The sequence below is a fragment of the Brassica oleracea genome, chromosome C9 (genome assembly GCF_000695525.1).
Source record: "Brassica oleracea var. oleracea cultivar TO1000 chromosome C9, BOL, whole genome shotgun sequence".
In the NCBI taxonomy this organism is placed as follows: domain Eukaryota; kingdom Viridiplantae; phylum Streptophyta; class Magnoliopsida; order Brassicales; family Brassicaceae; genus Brassica; species Brassica oleracea.
In genome coordinates this window covers 47,160,062-47,178,399 of record NC_027756.1, presented here as the reverse complement: position 1 = coordinate 47,178,399, position 18,338 = coordinate 47,160,062, and the positions used below count along the sequence as shown (strand labels likewise).

The window sequence follows — 18,338 nt, the reverse complement described above, 5'->3', positions numbered from 1 at the left end:
CATTGTTCATCATCTATTCTTGAGTTTTAATTTGGTTTTGCTTGTTTAATCCTTGTTTATCTTTATTCTCTGTTGTATCTACTTGAATATGCTTCAATCTATTATGAGATTAAGTGTTTTCATGGAGATTAGTGAGTAGTTTCCTTAAGAATTCATGGGTTAGGGAGATTAGAGTAACTTAGTGAAGATCTATGGTGTTATTGTATTAGATCCTTGTATGAACTTGCTTGTTGAGTATTTTTAATGCTTGTTTAGTCTTGATCACTCTAAACCTGATTTCTAAACACTTCTCATCAGACATGATTAGATGAAGTGTTTGAATCAACTCAACTAAGCTCTAGTGAGATTAGCCAAGGACACTTGATGTTAAAATTGCTAGATAGTTATTAAACTTGAACTTAAAGATTGCTTGATTGAATTAAGCCAAAGACATTTGATGTTTAATGATTTCTAAGCAAATGGACATTTACCTAGACATAGGACTTGTCTAAAATTGTGTTTAGACTTAAGAGATTACTTTGATTGAAAGCTTGTCACCTAGATTGGATCTTAGTTACTTGAAGTCAATTCCCTTAGCCCATGGATTCACTTGTTTAAATTGATTAAAACCTTGTTGTATTGCTCTGTTTGCTATTGTTAGTTGTCACACACTCACCACTATTGAATCTGCTTAGCTTAAGAAATGACTTGTATTCTCACTGATTCACATCACTAGGACTGGTTCGACATTCACCCCACTATACTACAACATTTGCAATAGGCAGAAAAACCTATTATCAAATTGGCGCCGTCTTGATCACTCTAAACCTGATTTCTAAACACTTCTCATCAGACATGATTAGATGAAGTGTTTGAATCAACTCAACTAAGCTCTAGTGAGATTAGCCAAGGACACTTGATGTTAAAATTGCTAGATAGTTATTAAACTTGAACTTAAAGATTGCTTGATTGAATTAAGCCAAAGACATTTGATGTTTAATGATTTCTAAGCAAATGGACATTTACCTAGACATAGGACTTGTCTAAAATTGTGTTTAGACTTAAGAGATTACTTTGATTGAAAGCTTGTCACCTAGATTGGATCTTAGTTACTTGAAGTCAATTCCCAATACCCATGGATTCACTTGTTTAAATTGATTAAAACCTTGTTGTATTGCTCTGTTTGCTATTGTTAGTTGTCACACACTCACCACTATTGAATCTACTTAGCTTAAGAAATGACTTGTATTCTCACTGATTCACATCACTAGGACTGGTTCGACATTCACCCCACTATACTACAACATTTGCAATAGGCAGAAAAACCTATTATCAAATTGGCGCCGTCTTGATCACTCTAAACCTGATTTCTAAACACTTCTCATCAGACATGATTAGATGAAGTGTTTGAATCAACTCAACTAAGCTCTAGTGAGATTAGCCAAGGACACTTGATGTTAAAATTGCTAGATAGTTATTAAACTTGAACTTAAAGATTGCTTGATTGAATTAAGCCAAAGACATTTGATGTTTAATGATTTCTAAGCAAATGGACATTTACCTAGACATAGGACTTGTCTAAAATTGTGTTTAGACTTAAGAGATTACTTTGATTGAAAGCCTGTCACCTAGATTGGATCTTAGTTACTTGAAGTCAATTCCCAATACCCATGGATTCACTTGTCTAAATTGATTAAAACCTTGTTGTATTGCTCTGTTTGCTATTGTTACTTGTCACACACTCACAGCTATTGAATCTGCTTAGCTTAAGAAATGACTTGTATTCTCACTGATTCACATCACTAGGACTGGTTCGACATTCACCCCCCTACACTACAACAGTTGCAATAGGCAGAAAAACCTATTATCAGCCAAGGAACAAGGATTACATAAGGTTTATGAATCCGAATATCCAACAATGAAAGGAGAAAAGTAATAAGCTGGTATAAAGAATGATAAAGAATGGTATCTACCATCTGGTATCAACCATCAATGTCTTGGCAAAGATCCTCGGACTAGAAAATAATTTATAGACGTCCATATGCTACAATGATAGCAAAATAAAATGTCAGACACATTGACCCGAGAGAAAGAATGACTATATGTCATCCCATTAGCACCACACGGTTTTGATGTCTTAAAGACACAACCAAGTTGCTACAAAGTCTATATAAGATAGACCAAATAAATGTTCCAAATAAAGTTCCATAAATTCTAAGGAACCTCGGAAAGAAAGAAAGGTGCATGAGATAAAATCCGAGTTTTATTAAAGGAAACCATTCCAGACATTGAGATATAAGGCTGGCCAGCTGAACAACTAGGTACCATACCATATAGCTTGGGACGCCAAGTTATAAGGTTATTAAGGTCCTAGATAATGAAATCTCAAATTGATTTATACCATGTCTGGAACTAAAAGGAACTATATATATATATATATAAGTGTGTTGACACATACATTCATAGAAAATGCGCAAGTATGTAGCACAAAAAAAAATGTGTATCGAGGATCATAAACCCACACAAGAGTACTCATAATGAATAATGAAAGAAACGTGGGGTTTAAAGTGATATATAAAAGGCGTATTGTATTGGCCATGAATATGTAAACGCCATATGATGCCAAATGAATATATAAATCCTGAAAGGAGGATAAATCGTGAGACAGACCGGGAAAAGTCTATATAATCCAATGTGGTGGATACTACTACATATTTCACTACATATGATGTCTGGAAGAAATTCAAAAGATGTAGTATGCTATATATGACTCACTGGATGATGATGATAATATTATTGGTACCAAAAGGTTTACCAAATGGTATTGAGCTCAGAATCAAAAGATGAGAAAATAAGTTCTCTTGAATAGCATTTTCCTAAAGTTGTTCATGGACTGAATTAAATTACTACATGTAAGCAAGTGAAGAATTCTATAAGAACAATTCAAATCAGTCCATAGAGGAATTTAAAATTCCTTGTGTTTTATACTAACCAGCCTAAGATAGGTTAAATGGTTATTCATTAAACCTTAGAAAAGGTTATAGACCATCACCACAAATTAGCCAAATTTTGGTAATACTTATGGTTGGTCGAATTCTCAGCATGAACCAACCAAGCTGTGGTATGAATGAATAAGCTATCATAAAGATAAGCTATAAGATCGAAGTTCATCTTTGAACAAAAGGTATAGGACCACATTATGCGTCCATATGCGACCCAACGGGTCCGACCATCATATATGAAGATAATGCAGCTGCATTGCTCAACTCAAAGACGGGTATATCAAAGGTGACCAAACCAAACATATTCTACCCAAGTTCTTCTTTACCTATGAGTTGCAGAAAGCTGGAGAGGTCAACGTCCTTCAGATCCGGTCTAGTGAAAACTCAGCCGACCTCTTCACCAAATCATTGCCCTCTTGCACATTCAGGAAGTTCACGCAACAAGATTGGCACGCGTAGACTCAATGACCTTCAGTGATGTCTAAATCAGGGGGAGTAATGTGTGTTGTACTCTTTTTCCTTTCTCTGGTTTCCCTTTTTACCACATTGGGTTTTGGGTTTTCCGGGAGAGGTTTTAATGAGGCAACATTAGCATGTTACAAACCCTACATGGTTATGGCATCCAAGGGGGAGTTTTATGAATCATGAAGTGGATGGTCCATAATCTAGACCATACAAGTTCAAGACTAGAGTCCATTGGGGGTTTACATCCAGCCACATGGAAGACCCATTCAACCTTAGTCTTTATGAGTTTGACCATGTCATTATGTATAGTATCTTTGTAATCAATTCTCCCTTTGACTCCACCTTGTATGAACCACTATATATAGTGGTGTAAGCAATAAGAAATAGAAAACACATTCTCACAAATCTTCTCTCAAATCTTAACATTTACACGTTTTATGTACCTGTTTCTTATTCAAATTTTCGAGAAAGCTTCTTTCTGATAATTTAGGAACCACGCGTCTGTGATCGGGTGGTCAAGGCGTTCCGTGGATCCCCAAAGGACCCGAGTTCGAATCCGCACCACACCAGATTTTCACAGCGCATAGCCACCGGTAGGACTGGACATTTTATCCGTTAAATTTGATTCGATTCGTTATTCGTCTCGATTCGATCCAAAATTTTTGGATATCCGTAGACTTCCAAAGCAAAAAAAATACAAAAAAATCAATATCCGTTAAAATCGAAGCAAATCACAAATATCAAAATTTTAAGAAACGGATATTCGCTCCGATCCGGCAATATATAAATACATGTACATGTTGATTATACTTAATGTTTTAAATGTATAAGTTTATATAATTATTATTATAACATATGATTTGACAAATCCTATTCACATTATTACTTATATAAAAGTATTACATGAAAAAGAAGAGAAAAAAATTTATAAAACAATTATAACTTTTTTCTTAAGTTTTGTGTTATTATAATTGTTAACTAAGTTTAAAATTTATAAAATATGTAGTTTCACTATTTCTTTTAGTTTTTATTTTATATATCCTGCAAAAAAAATATTAAAAAATTAAATTTATATTGAAATTTTAAGATTATTTGTATTAATCAAAGCGGATGAGATATCCGTAAGTATTCGTAAATATCCGTAAATATCTATTTATTTTTCGGATATCTGTTTTTCTGGATATCCGTATTTTTCCGAAGCAAAGCAAATCGAAAAATTAGATATCCGTAACATACGAAGCAAATCACAAATACTTTCAAAAAACCCGGATATTCGATCCGTGTCTAGCCCTAGCCACCAGAGCTTTCACATTCTCTATCCGGGGAATGGTTTACCATTTTTTTTAATAATGTAGGATATAGAAAAATTTAAACTATAAAACATGAAGAACTCTTTCAAAGAAAACATTTTGTACACTTATTCATTTTCTGTACTTGTTTCTTATTCAAATTTTCGAGAAAGCTTCTTTCTAATAATGTAGGATATAGAAAAATTCTAAACCATAAAACATGATGAACTCTTTAAAAGAAAACATGATTATTTTTATACACTTATTCATTTCTATAAATAGTTACAACTTTCTATTGTATAGTCGCAGTTAACAACAACACTATTTCTTGCAAAGTCAGTTATTAATTACAAATTTTTGAATAGACACAAGAAAGGTTACATAAATAGTCTTTTTTTTTAATTTCATTAAAATTGAAAATATACAAACAAGAACAACATCAAACCAGAGAGAACAACCACGAACTACAACAATTACGTGAAACGACAAAGGAATGTGTAGGCCAAGACCAATGCAACGTCAGTTATTAGTTACAAATTTTTGAATAGACACAAGAAAGTTACATAAATAGTCTTTTTTTTTTAATTTCGTTAAAATTGAAAATATACAAACAAGAACAACATCAAACCAGAGAGAACAACCACGAACTACAACAATTACGTGAAACGACAAAGGAATGTGTAGGCCAAGACCAATGCAGGAAACAAATCTCAACCCCAAGAGGATAGTTAATTAGGAGCACAAGAACACATCCAAGACCAGCAGCAATAAGCATACTCCCCAGGGCAACACAAGAGCAGACATGAAGGCTAGACATTGATGCATCCAGCACTCAAGACCAGCAGCAATAGTCTTCTTTTCAATATATAAATAGTATAAAAAAAAAGAGTTATAAAAATAGGCAATACTTCACGTACGTAGCCAAATATTCAACACTTTCTGATAATTTTACTTCAAAATTCTATAATGAGCAACGATAACTTTGTTGAAGTAATTTTTTCTTATTGAAATTGGACATATTGTAAATACAACCATGATATATAGTTTCTATCAATAATGGGAAAACTATACTTCTATTTTTTTTTTGAACTAATTTTTGAAAACTATACTTCTATTGAGACGACTAGTAGAGACGAAGAGTTTTTCTTTGAAATGTAATAAAATACTCATCGCATTAGTTTTTTAGCACCATGAGAATTCCACCTCACCAACAAGGGATCGAGATCTAAGATAATTCAAAGGATTTTAGATTAATCAAATAATCCAGTCTCCATGTGATCCACATCCACTCATACACTAATTTTTTGTCACCTGAGTAGACTTATAACAAAATGTCTAAGTTGGGTCTCAACTTTGTCTCTTGTGACCACAACTTTTAATTTTTTGTTAAATTTAATTAAATTTTTATTATAATCATTCACTAGAAAAGTCTAGTTTTACTTCCATAAATTTATACTTTTGTCATAACATGAATAACCAAATACTAGAAAACCATTGTACATAAATTTGTTAATTAGGTACAACAAAGTTTCAGGCATCAATTAAAAATAAAAATTGATCAAGGTTTTTTTTGCTTGTAGTACATTTCGAGTTATATACTAAGAGCATGATTAATGAGAGAGAGCCATTTGGAGTTTTTAGAGCATGATTTGACATTTTTCTATTAAGAGACGTCTCTTAGAACATGATTAATACGGGTCTTTTAAAGTAGAGTTCTTAACGTAGTATAAGAAACATCTCTTAGCTTTTAACTAAGAAAAATTAAGAAACGTCTCTTAATAGAAAAACTTCATCCCAAAAGATCTGCATTAAACATGCTCTTATATCTCTTATTTATGAGACGTTTTTTAGTGTTTCTTAATTTAAAACTAAGAGACGTATCTTATATTACACTAATAAACTCACCCTAAAAACTCCCCCATTAATCCTGCTCTAAGAAAAACTTGATCAAAGTTTATCTATTGTTATTGCCTGAATTTTATTTTCCACCTAATTAACCTTTACTTTTTTTATTATTCTTTTAAACAGAAGGGCATTTTAATAGAAATAGAATTATACTTTTATGATCATTAATTAAAATTAAATATTGATCAAGTTTTTCTTAGTAAATAGTATAAAACAGAAAAAGAAAAAAACTAAAAATGGTTATTGTTGAAAAAAACAAGAAAAAAAGTAATGATTTAAGGATCTTTTCTTGTTGTTTGCTTGCATGAGTTTATGAAGACCGTAGATAAACCCGATATTTGGAGGAGAAACTTTTTTTTTTTTGTAACTTAGAGCATCTTTATCGCTCTCTTTTGAGCGTCTACTAGGAGGGGAAGGCCCACGGTTCAGAAAAAAACGATGTGTTATGTGTGCAAAATAAGGGGATGTTATTGGTTTAAGTGTTTTAATGGATTTTAAAATCCAAGCCAAATCAAATGTTATTGGTTTTATCATTTTAAAATCCAATTTCAAATCTGTTGTTATTGGTTCTATAATTTAAAAATAGATTTTAAAATCATGTGTTATTCAACATTAATGATTTCTTTGAGGATTTGATTTTAACTTAGATTTTAGTGGATTTATAAATAATTTTACGAGTAAAACACAAAGGAGCAAATATTGAGTTAAACCTTGTTATTTTGACTGGATTTGTATTATTGAGTTTTTCCAATTCTTTATTTTTTTGTGTGTATCCTAATAAACGTAGCTGATAAGAACCTTAATATTACGTCTTTTGTTCATTTTCAAAACATGCATTAGGCACATCTTGCATACAAACATATTGAATAATACATATAAAAACGAAATTGGTGTTATTATATCTTGTTGTTACAAAAGTGATGATGAATTGTTTTTCGAGTTGTTTTCTCATGTGAAGAGAGAACTTATTGACACTTCTTCAACTTTCAAATTGATAGGTGCAAACGAAACGTGTCTCGCATACGAAAATACTGAATTAGTTATCATTATTATGATTCAAATAACATAAGCAATGTATTTGTGCGTGTTTTGATAGGTTCTTAAGCTTTTTTATCAAATGTATACATCATCAAACATGAATACATAATTTTTTTAGACATTAAGAAACTTTAGAAGAAGAAAAAAAAAAATATATATATATATATATATATATATCGCATGAAAATGATGAACTAGATGCATAATTACGCAATGAGAACTTTATATATCCATTTCGTTGATTTATAATAATCCACTTAATTATTTTGATTTTGAAATCTATATAGTTAATTTTGAAATCTGTTTGTCTGATTTTAGAATCAATAGATTAGTAAATGATTTCTAAATCCAAAAAGAATTTCTAAATTCACTAAACTACTAGAACCAATAACTCCCACTAAGAAACGTGTGTTGTGTGTTTTTCATACTGTTCGCGGACCCCACCGACACGTGGTAGTCTGCGATTGGTGCGATTTTTAATTCTTTTCTCTTTTAGTCAGAAAAAAAAATAAAATAAAAAAAAAAGCTCAAATACACGTCAGTCTTCATAAACTCATGCAAGCAAACAACAATAAAATAAAAAATGCTCAAATACACGTGAAATAAAATAAAAAAAGCTCAAATACACGTCAGTCTTCATAAACTCATGCAAGCAAACAACAATAAAATAAAAAATGCTCAAATACACGTGAAATAAAATAAAAAAAGCTCAAATACAACATACCTCCAAAAAAATTTTAATCAAATAACATTGTTACTCACTAATTGAAGTCTATAAAAAGCTGTGTTAAGAGATGTTTTTTCATTCACAACTCACCAGTCTCTCTTTTCCTCTTTCTCGCTCTAAAAGATCGCTACGATGATGGCTTCGACTTTTCAAGAAAACTGTATTTCAGTAATCAACGGAGCTCCGAGTTGGGCTGTTTTCTTTCTTTTTGACCTTCTCGACAATTTTCTCTGTATCGTTTTCAGATTCGTCGACCAAGTTATGGAAGAAAAACTAGAGTCATGCCAATGTAGTAATCCTCAAGAGACATCCGGATACGAGTTTCTTTCAGACCATCAACACTTGTCCGAGACTCTTTACCGTAGGAGAAACATTTTCCGACAAGCCGGTTTTCTCCGGTTTGCTAGAAAACTCCCAGAGATCACCAAGAAAATCGGTATAGCTACTTTCTTGAGAAACTTCCTTTTTCCCGAGAAAATGAAGAAAGTCCCTCGTGAGGTTGCAAACAGGTGGTCTGATTGTGGCTGCAAGAATTGTGTTTCTTGGACTAACAACGATAAACTTAACGTGATTGTCAAGCAACCTTCAGTATCTCCAGGTAATTAGTAATTAAACTTGGTCGTTTAGGTAAAAGCTTTATTATTAACATTTCACGATAATTTTCATTTTGTCAGATTTATTGATGAGCAACAAACCGGTGGATAACGTTATTTTCATACACGGATTCTTAGCATCTTCATCGTACTGGACCAACACGGTGTTCAAATATCTACCCGAGACCACGGAGAAAACTAACTACAGATTCTTCGCGGTCGATCTTCTAGGGTTTGGAGACAGTCCAAAACCTAGAGACTGTCGATATTCGTTGCAAGAGCATGTTGAAATGATCGAGAAATCGGTTATTTTACCAAACAATCTGACATCATTCCATGTTGTAGCACACTCCATGGGATGCATCGTTGCAGTAGCCTTAGCTGCCAAATTCTCCGGTAGTGTCAAGTCCGTCGCTTTAGTAGCTCCGGTGAGTTTCTCAGTTAAAAATCCGGTTCAACTTTAAAACACTTTACAAAACAATGTTTTCTTAAAATGTTATTTTTGGATTTAGCCGTACTTTGGTGATAAAGAAGGAGCAAGTTGTGATGCTCTTGATGTGATAGCCGAGAAGAAATTTTGGCCACCGACTTCGTTTTTCTCAGCGATGATGGCTTGGTACGAACACATTGCACGTGGGGTTTGCTTTGTTGTGTGTAGGCACCACCGTACATGGGAGAAGATCATCAAAATTATAACTTGGAGAAGGTATAAATTAATAACCAAAGACTATTGATTGATTCTTACGTATATAGGTTTTGAAACGTTATGTTTTTTTTTTTTTGCGATGTTTAGTAAACTACCAATGGCGATAACCGAACTAACGAAGCACACGCATCAGTCGTCATGGCATAGCATGCACAATGTGTTATGCGGAGGAGCGAAATTCACGGATAAACACCTTGAAAGTTTGATAAATTCCGGTGTTAAGATAAGTGTGGTGCAAGGGGATAAAGATGCTGTGGTTCCTATTGATTGTCTATGGAACATGAAAGCCAAGTTCCCGGCGGTTGAAGTTGAGGTTATAGCCGGAACTGATCATAGTTCGGTGATAATGAGTAGAAGAGAGGTCTTTGTTGCAAACCTTGTTAAGTTGTGGGCTTCTTCCGGAAAGAAACAAAACTAGTGGAAAGTGCGTAAAAGATTTCAACTTTATAATATATTTTCGTTTTTTATCTTCTAATTAATTAGGTATATTGTCCTTTTTGTTACAAAAACAAACATTTTATTTTCCTTGAATAAATCCAATTGTCATTGTTGAAGGAGAAAGTGAGAAATATAATAAGTTTTGTAAAAACAGAACATAATAATCTCAAACTTTATATTTTCTAAAGTTTTGATTAAGGAGACAAGTAAATTAAATAGGATATCTCAACCACTCGCACGTGTATTATTAGTCACACTAGAGGCTTCGTCCGCGCTACGCACGGAAAATGTTGAGTCTTAATAAGTTTGAGATTGAAAATTTAGACGATAGATATAAATCATGTCTTTTAGCATAAGTATGCGAATAATCTCATGTAAACTCTTATTCAGCAAAAAAAAAAAAATGGAATGTGGAAATCATAGATAAGATGGTGAAAAACCGAAGAAGAGGTCGTATGGATGTGATGGGATCTCTTTGAGTGAGAGCCTGAAATCATTTAGAAGTAAATCAGTGAACATATATTAATAATAGAAATTCGCTTATATATTTCATAGTATAACCTTGAAGTAGTGAGATAACAATCATCAAAATGATATCTAGCTTTCATCTGTTTATGTTGATCACTACAACATTGAGTACCATATAAATGTGAATAATTAGATAACTAATCACTGAAAATGTATGGTATTAGGTTTTAGATTTGGAATTTTACTTACTTTCATGGGAACAGAGATAGTTGAAGATCTTTAGCTTTAATGATTTTTAGTGCTAATTTGCTTGTTACACGTGAGAGGGCCACATAGAGTTACTCATGTGCGAAGACTGGTTTAGGCAAATATAAGAGAACCTCCTTTAAACTTTGTCCTTGACTTTTGTTGATTGTCATTGCGTAACACAATCTGATAGGGAATTGCCTACGACGTAAAGTGAACGGTAATTTTGTTCCATCATGCAGGAGAACAATCCTTCGGATCAAGACTTCGTGTCCAACGTGTGAGCCAGTGATTATATCTGCCTTAAGCACTCGCTCGCCTACGTAGGTTAGAATCACACGGGTACCATTGCATAATCTTTTTTATTTATTTATGTTTCACAGAAGCATAACTGGGGCCCCAACTTTGAGAGTGAGTTTATGAGAAGGCAATCCTGAGAATTCCAAAGAGTTGAGATACTCAGTTGCGTATAATGTGTCATTTTGATCAGATTGAGTATCCGAAATCTCAAAGCTATGTCAGCTGAAGTAATCTCTTGACTCTCCATCTGTGTTGGAGATTGTGTATGCATTGATTTCATCAACTGTTTCATTCCGGGGAGTGAGAATACCTCTATCGGTGTAGGAGTTTTGAGAGACCTTTATGTTGCTTTATGTTTCAAATAAATATGTTAAATTGATCAGGTTTCCACCATGCTATGTATGTCTAAATAGTACAGATCTAAAATGCAGATTGTGATAATATAATTTTTTCAGCACAAATCTATTGATTTTTTTATAAAAAAAATAGAGAACGCAAATTTTATTTTTTCAATAATTAATATATAAAGAAAGTGCATAAATCTTAAATATTAAAGACATGATTATGTCTTTTTAATTTATTCTCTACATATTTAAATTGCTTAACAAAGTTCGAAAGACAGAAGTTGAGTTTTAGATTTTATAGAGAAGTATAGACTTAAAAAAAACAATGATAAAATTGTTTAAAATGCAAATAAATCTAGGTATCAAGCTATGTAGGAAAGAGAATAATAATCCGAATGATGCATGAATTAAAGTCACTCTTTGCTGCATGCTTATGCATGATCTCTTATTCGCCCTTTGAAATGCTTTATGTAATCAATTGATTTGTTGAAGTAGAAATTTGTTGCGGGTGATGAACTAAGTAGTAGTTTGCCTGGAAAATATTGGATATTATTGTTCCGTTGGTAAAAAAACAAAATTAGATATGTATTATGTTTTGATGTGTTTAAAAAAATTATTTACCTTGGAAAAGTTTAGGAATTATGCTTGTGATGATGACAACTTTAAATTTCCTAGTCTTCTTGCTTTGTAAGATGCTAAAATCTACCGCTTGCTTGTCGCACAATATGAGTTTAACAATTGTCGACCTGAGATAGAGGTGTATGTATGAAGAGAATTATGATTTCGTTTTACCTATTGTGTTAGACTTACATGTTCAGCCGTAGACCAATCGTGGCATCAGTATTGAATTCTGGGTGGTAAAGATTTATTTTTTGTATTATGAGTATCTGCCCAACGACGACATCTGCACATTGATTCTGAGTTAGAATAAACATCTATGTCTGTAACTTTTGATGTTATTGTCTTTTGATCAATCTGAATGTAATACGGCAGTTGGGTGAGTTTTCGATGTCGTGAATTATGTATGACAGAAAATCCTGGAAATTTATATATATCTCCCTCGGTTAAATTTTTTGGTTCATTTGGCTGAATGTTACCGGTGAGCCGACCTTCTAATAGTTGTCCTTGAATGTGAACAAATTTTGCTGTGCCGAACCAATTAAGTAAATAGTGAGTATTTTAAACCAAATATGTTGGATTGGAAAATACATATATATGTATGTATATGTTAAAGTTTTAATAAAAGACTTACGTGGTGGTCGTAGCACATGAAGCCGATGCAAATTTGAGTATTATCTGTTTGGTGTTTTTTAATGTCCCAAACACTTCTTATACAAACCGTGATAGGGCGCACTGAAATCCCTTCCTGAAGTTGGTGGATTCTTTGAGGAATGTGTTGCATGTGAGATATCACTCTAAAACATGTGATTTTAAGTAAGGGCATACATTCACCAGTATTACAAAGTTATAATATATTTAAATTAATATTCCGTTAATTATTAAATATTTCATAAAAATAAAAATAATTTATTCTAATGTTGTTTGAATTGATAATATATGTACATACTTTTTTTTGTAAAATTATTAGGTTCGCGAGTGCAACCAAAACAATATCATTCATACAAAGAAGAATAAATTCATACGAAATTACAGTTGTCTTACCTACAAAACTTCTAATAGTATAGTTAGCTAACTTCTTAATACAAATTTTATATCATTGACTATATAGATAGATATTCTTACATTTCTTACCACGTTTTTAACTGAAATACATAACTTCATGCAAAACTGTAATTGCTATTGGAATTACACAGGAATCTCCAATACGATATAATTGAGATGTATTTTGCAATATGAACATTATAATTAATATGTTTTCGGCGTCTTCTAATATGTAAAAAAATTGTATTACTTTTTGGTCTACAAATTGTATTAAATAAGTAAAATATATTTTTTTATTTTTTTTAATGTTTAATTTAAATAAATTAGCACTCATCATTAAAATGGGTTATAATTTGTAAACTATATAATATTCTACACAAAAATAAATTTATTAACATAGGCTAAACTCTTATATCTATAACTATATATTATCTAAAATAAATTTATTCGTAAACTATATAATATCTTTTCTAATCACCAGATCGAATGAATTGACGGAAAATTGTTTTAAAACTATCAACAATATATTGTTTAAAAATGTTTATATACAAAATATAATAGTATATAATAAACTTTAGTTCATATACTATTTAAAAACATGTTATTAGAAAACTTCGAAATTTTGGTAATTCATTTAGAAAATTAAAGAAAAATCAAATTTAAATTATAAAATATATTTTTCTTAAATATTATGATATATGCTACTATGCATAAAAATTTACTAAAATAATAGAGCTACATTATTTAAACAGAACAGAGTTTTACTTATAAATTCTGTAAAATACTAAAAGGATAGATGTCAAAAGTATAATATAAATAAATTTAAAATGTGTTATATGCAAAATATGTAAACCAAATAATAATATATTTTAAGGATGTTTTCTACCTAATTATTTCAGATAGTTATTTTATTGTACCTAACTTGAAATATATCAGTAAGTAAAAAACTAATAAAAAGTTAAATGTATTAAAAAATCACTATCCAGTAACAAAAAAAAAATCACTATATATTAATAATACCGAATAAAAAATATAAACAATAATATCATAGAGTTACACAATATATAACACTAAAATATAAATTATACATTTAGAACATTGGTTTGGAGTCTGTTTTTGCAGGTCTTTCTTAGAATTTTTTTATATTTAGTCTATAATTTTTCTTTATGTAATTGTCAATCCAATCTTTGATAAATAAAAGGGTTGAATAACGTTTTGGAGCAAAGATAATAAACGCAACAAATGGCCTCAAACAATTATAAACCTTAAGGGTAGAGCCTAGCTTAAAAGCAAGGAAAAGTATAAAAGCTTCTACGCTGAATAATTCGAATCAGTTCTTAGATTTAGCCATGGCTTATTTCCGATTAAACACTGCAGAGAAAGAAACAGGAGATGACTTGTTTACCTGCAAGCGATGTGGCTTGGTCGGAGGGTGTGCTATCCATTCTAGTCTTGGACAGCGACTGTTGCTACCAACTCGCTGCAGATCAGATATGTCAATACAGGTACCTGCTTAATATTGATTCTATTTAGCTTCCAGAGCTTCTGGAGAATAGTCGTGAGAAGGTGGGAGAGAGCGGCTGTTGGTTTAGGCAAGAAAGAGGTAGGTTTATGAGAGAATCGTTTCCAACAGGGTATTAGGCAAGAGTTCCACTATTTATTTCAAAGAAGCATTGTTAAGAATATTAACTTTCCTTTGATATAAATATTCATACGCAGATTGATATAAATATGGTATTCTGTAATAATTTCGGAAAAATACGTTTGTAGAGTAGACATCGAGAGGTATTAATATGTTTGCTTTGATTGACGTATGCAATTTAAATCACAGTTTCAAATCATTAACGTATGCAATTCAAGCAAAAAAATGAATGATTAAAATCATTTCTTCTACCACTTTGTTTCAAAACAGGGAGTCATTCTATATGACTAAAGGAAACTTCAATCCAAAAACATCAACAACAAAGAAAAAAAAAACAATGCAAAGAGAGTGGTGCATATAGATGGAGCGCAAAGTCAATCCTGTCTTTTTGGATCACTGCTCGTGTGATGATGCTCCATGGCGATGATTAATGGTGGGTGTTAGTTATGGCTAAACGTGTCTGCGTATTCACAATACGTGAGCGTTTAGTTTCTTCTGATTCTCACCTCCTCTTCAAACATCTGCACACTGCATCATTTGAGACAATTGGAACAATCAAATCAAATTTTTCCTAAAGTTTGGAAGTATCGAAACAAAAAATATCACAAGTGGAGTTTTAGCTTTACTACTACTACCTTCTGCTCCAAGAAACGAACCTGAGAAGATAGAGCTGTCCCCCTTTATGTCTGTGAATATTCACAAACTTAAAAGACTCATAGCACTCTGTCCTCATCACACCAAATTGCAGCATAGGAAAATACAATACATAAAAGATCATGATACAATATGTAAAGATCATAATACAATATGTAAATTGCTCAGAAGGATAAGAAGAAACCATATAACGAAATTGTATTAAAAAAACTTAAACATTAAAGCCAAAAGCCAGAAGTCTAAAAGGAAAAGAACGCAAAGCCAAAAGAGAAACAAAAAAAAACGACTTGGAATGCAGCAAAAAAACAATCACTGCATAAGAAGATAAGTAGAAAACCCATTAGCCACTCTTGGAACGTTTTGCTTCATCTGCCTCAAGGATCTCAGCGGCTTTTCTAGCCTTATCACCTGCAGTATCTCCAGAGCTTCCTGAAGAACCAGACCCAACACCTACAGTCGACGGCAGTGGGGCTTCTGGTGGGAATATCTTGGTGACGGTTATGGTCTGAGTCTTGCCAGTCAGATTATGATCCGAGACCTTCACAATAAACTTGCGTGTCTGCCCTATTGTATCAAGTAAAGCTTGCGGAACAGGCACGCAGTGATCAGCTCCTACTCCATCATTAGCCTAACATCCAAGCAAAATGCACATGAGTTGAGCTAATATATGAATCGATGATGTCATAACTACTTTCCTGTAACCCAAACATATCTGCTATATAGACAGATCTGAAAATACCTCAAAGTAATTAGCAACCAACTCTGATGCATGTTTACCGGTCAGCTCCTTTCCAGCATCAGCATGAATGACAAAAACTGCTTGCTCAGTCTTATCATACACAGATATCTTCGTGAGGTACCTACAACAAAAGAAGATTAGATACTAACACTGCCAAAACATAGATGAAAAGACTCAGCACTTACTGAAGTACGCCTGTGACTTCAGTCTTCACGCACTTCGTGTTGTTGCAAATCAAAGAAGTAGGCCCTTTGACCGCCTTGCTATTACATCCACCGCAGGAGATGTAATACCATGCAGAACCCTGGACAACATCATCTATAGTCGCCATGCACTCAAACCAAGCAACCTTCATTGTGGAAAAATTAAATAAGCCTAGTAAGTACCCAAACGCATGGAAACAAACGCAAAAACAGAACAATGCTTATACCTTAGAAGAGTCTTGCTTGATGTAAGAGAATAGCTCTTCAAGAGTCACTGACTCAGGCTTAGTGACTACCTCAGCTGCAATCCTATTAGCAATATCAGAGTTGGAATTCAACTTGAGAAAAAGACAGGAGCTCAAATACGTTAGAAAAGCCACATGAAATGTTCAAAAAAAATTGAACGAACAAAGAACTGAATACATATCTGTCTACCATTCAAGATAATCTCTAGTAGGCTAAACATCGGCATTCATAAACACCCGAGACGATGACATAGAAGTGAGAGCAAGGGTGCCTGTTAATACCAAATGAACCAATGTGATTATTAAAACATGCATTACTACCGCCTAATCTAACAACAAAAGAATGACTAATACAGTTCCAACTGAAAGACTACTAACCTCCAAGGTGTTTAGGGTTCACGGTGGTAACCAAAAGAATGCTTGGGGTGTTTCCATACGACTTGAATTTCTGGCAGAAATCGGCTGCAGCTTTGTCCCACAGATAAAGCTTCATCACCGGTCCGCTACATAACATAAAAACATGTGTTAAAAATAGCATACAAAACAATGAAAGCAATAACAGTAGAACAAACTTACTTATGTGTCTGGACATGAACACATAAATGCCGCTTCTCTGCAATATCAACTTCGTCAAGAATCATATGGTCCGTGATAGTCTACCCATTCACCAGCTTCATGTGGCCAATGTAATCTGAGATAGAACAATTTAAATACGCAGACATCAAACATCAACTCTAATCATATCCCAAACGTGTCATCAAAACTAAATATTCAAACATGTCTTACCATAAAGATCACCCCTGGAGTCGCAATTGGCCTTAAACTCCTCATAGTTGTGGAACCTGAACCTATCTTCTGGAATCAAAACCGGAGGGTTCTCAACCACCGCCAAAGAAGTATTCCAAGAAAACGATACGGTGGCGACATGATCAGCAACCCGATACTTATCTTTGCTTCTGGATCCAAAAAATTTGCTCAGGTTATAGACAGAACCAGCTACCAGATCAAATGTCCCAACACGTCCGGCTGGGACAAAACCCTGAATAACGGTACCCTGTGAACAATCCAAATCATCGATTAATATAATACTATCCCAATCAAAACTATACTAAAGCAAGAGGAAGTGTAAAAAAACCAAACTCTCTCGACCGATCAATATTAAAGCAAGAGGAGGAAGCTAAAAAGTCAGACAAACCTCTTGGTCGATAAGGAGCATCTCTTGTCCAATCAAGGTTTTCGTGTTTATATTTCGAGTCTCCCATAAGTGAATCAGACGAAACCTCAACTCGGCTTCGCGTGGGCCGAGTGAAACATCTCTGAAGAACATCACTTGGTTTGCATGCGCGGAGGACAGAGCGGTAACAGTGTTTGGGTTCATCGGATTGGTAGACGAAACAGGAGACTTCCCGCTTGGTTTCGCAGTCACAGAGGAGGCGACGGTCTTCTTGCTGGCTTTGCGATCGTTGCGGTCGGTGGAGATCGAAGATCCATTTGGTTTCACAGACGCGGAGGAGGCAACAGTCTTCTCGCTGATCTTGCGGTGGAGATCGAAGATCCGTTTGGTTTCACAAACGCAGAGGAGACGACGGTCTTCTCGCTGTTCTTGCGGTCAGTGGAGATCGAAGATTTGCCGGTGGATTCCATCGCAATGAATTTTAGAGAGAAAATTATCAACTTTGAAGGAATCATAAGA

The 18,338-nt window shown here is 33.4% G+C and overlaps 3 protein-coding genes across 4 annotated transcripts; 1 reads left to right on the top strand and 2 right to left on the bottom strand.

Moving 5' to 3' along the window:
* The first annotated feature begins 8,500 nt into the window (after positions 1 to 8,500).
* Positions 8,501 to 10,219, top strand: LOC106316956. The gene is made up of 4 exons (XM_013754821.1): positions 8,501 to 9,003; positions 9,080 to 9,426; positions 9,511 to 9,704; positions 9,792 to 10,219. The coding sequence occupies exons 1-4, from the start codon at positions 8,538 to 8,540 to the stop codon at positions 10,120 to 10,122; spliced, it is 1,338 nt and encodes a 445-aa protein (XP_013610275.1). The 5' UTR covers positions 8,501 to 8,537; the 3' UTR covers positions 10,123 to 10,219.
* Positions 10,220 to 11,890: 1,671 nt separating this feature from the next.
* On the bottom strand, positions 11,891 to 14,804 carry LOC106317525. 2 transcript variants are annotated; one of them, XM_013755334.1, is made up of 4 exons: positions 14,568 to 14,804; positions 12,311 to 12,404; positions 12,122 to 12,246; positions 11,891 to 12,032 (listed from the first exon to the last, which is right to left on the bottom strand). In XM_013755334.1, exons 1-4 carry the CDS (start codon positions 14,605 to 14,607, stop codon positions 11,932 to 11,934), a joined length of 360 nt encoding a protein of 119 aa, XP_013610788.1. In that variant the 5' UTR covers positions 14,608 to 14,804; the 3' UTR covers positions 11,891 to 11,931. The 2 variants fall into 2 exon arrangements, 1 of the variants encoding a protein (XP_013610788.1); XR_001265151.1 differs by lacking the exons at positions 11,891 to 12,032; positions 12,122 to 12,246; positions 12,311 to 12,404 and adding an exon at positions 12,767 to 12,915.
* A 994-nt stretch (positions 14,805 to 15,798) lies between these two features.
* Positions 15,799 to 18,289, bottom strand: LOC106315199. Its single transcript, XM_013752947.1, has 10 exons — positions 18,219 to 18,289; positions 17,841 to 18,174; positions 17,432 to 17,699; positions 17,306 to 17,336; positions 17,024 to 17,148; positions 16,865 to 16,917; positions 16,628 to 16,738; positions 16,383 to 16,546; positions 16,198 to 16,318; positions 15,799 to 16,086 (listed from the first exon to the last, which is right to left on the bottom strand). The coding sequence occupies exons 1-10, from the start codon at positions 18,287 to 18,289 to the stop codon at positions 15,799 to 15,801; spliced, it is 1,566 nt and encodes a 521-aa protein (XP_013608401.1).
* Between the last annotated feature and the right edge of the window lie 49 nt (positions 18,290 to 18,338).

Bases quoted from the DNA above. Each gene is read 5' to 3' on its own strand.
- LOC106317525 (XM_013755334.1), bottom strand. From the start codon at position 14,607: ATGGATAGCACACCCTCCGACCAAGCCACATCGCTTGCAG. The intron at 12,247-12,310 runs GTAAGTCTAACA...CCTCTATCTCAG, and splicing joins ATTGGTCTACGGCTGAACAT to GTCGACAATTGTTAAACTCA. The intron at 12,033-12,121 runs GTAAATAATTTT...AATATTTTCCAG, and splicing joins AATTCCTAAACTTTTCCAAG to GCAAACTACTACTTAGTTCA.
- LOC106316956 (XM_013754821.1), top strand. From the start codon at position 8,538: ATGATGGCTTCGACTTTTCAAGAAAACTGTATTTCAGTAATCAACGGA. The intron at 9,004-9,079 runs GTAATTAGTAAT...TCATTTTGTCAG, and splicing joins GCAACCTTCAGTATCTCCAG to ATTTATTGATGAGCAACAAA. The intron at 9,427-9,510 runs GTGAGTTTCTCA...TTTTGGATTTAG, and splicing joins CCGTCGCTTTAGTAGCTCCG to CCGTACTTTGGTGATAAAGA.
- LOC106315199 (XM_013752947.1), bottom strand. From the start codon at position 18,289: ATGGAATCCACCGGCAAATCTTCGATCTCCACTGACCGCAAGAACAGC. The intron at 17,337-17,431 runs GTAAGACATGTT...GTTCTATCTCAG, and splicing joins CTCCAGGGGTGATCTTTATG to ATTACATTGGCCACATGAAG. The intron at 17,149-17,305 runs GTAGACTATCAC...TATGTTATGTAG, and splicing joins CACATGAAGCTGGTGAATGG to CGGACCGGTGATGAAGCTTT.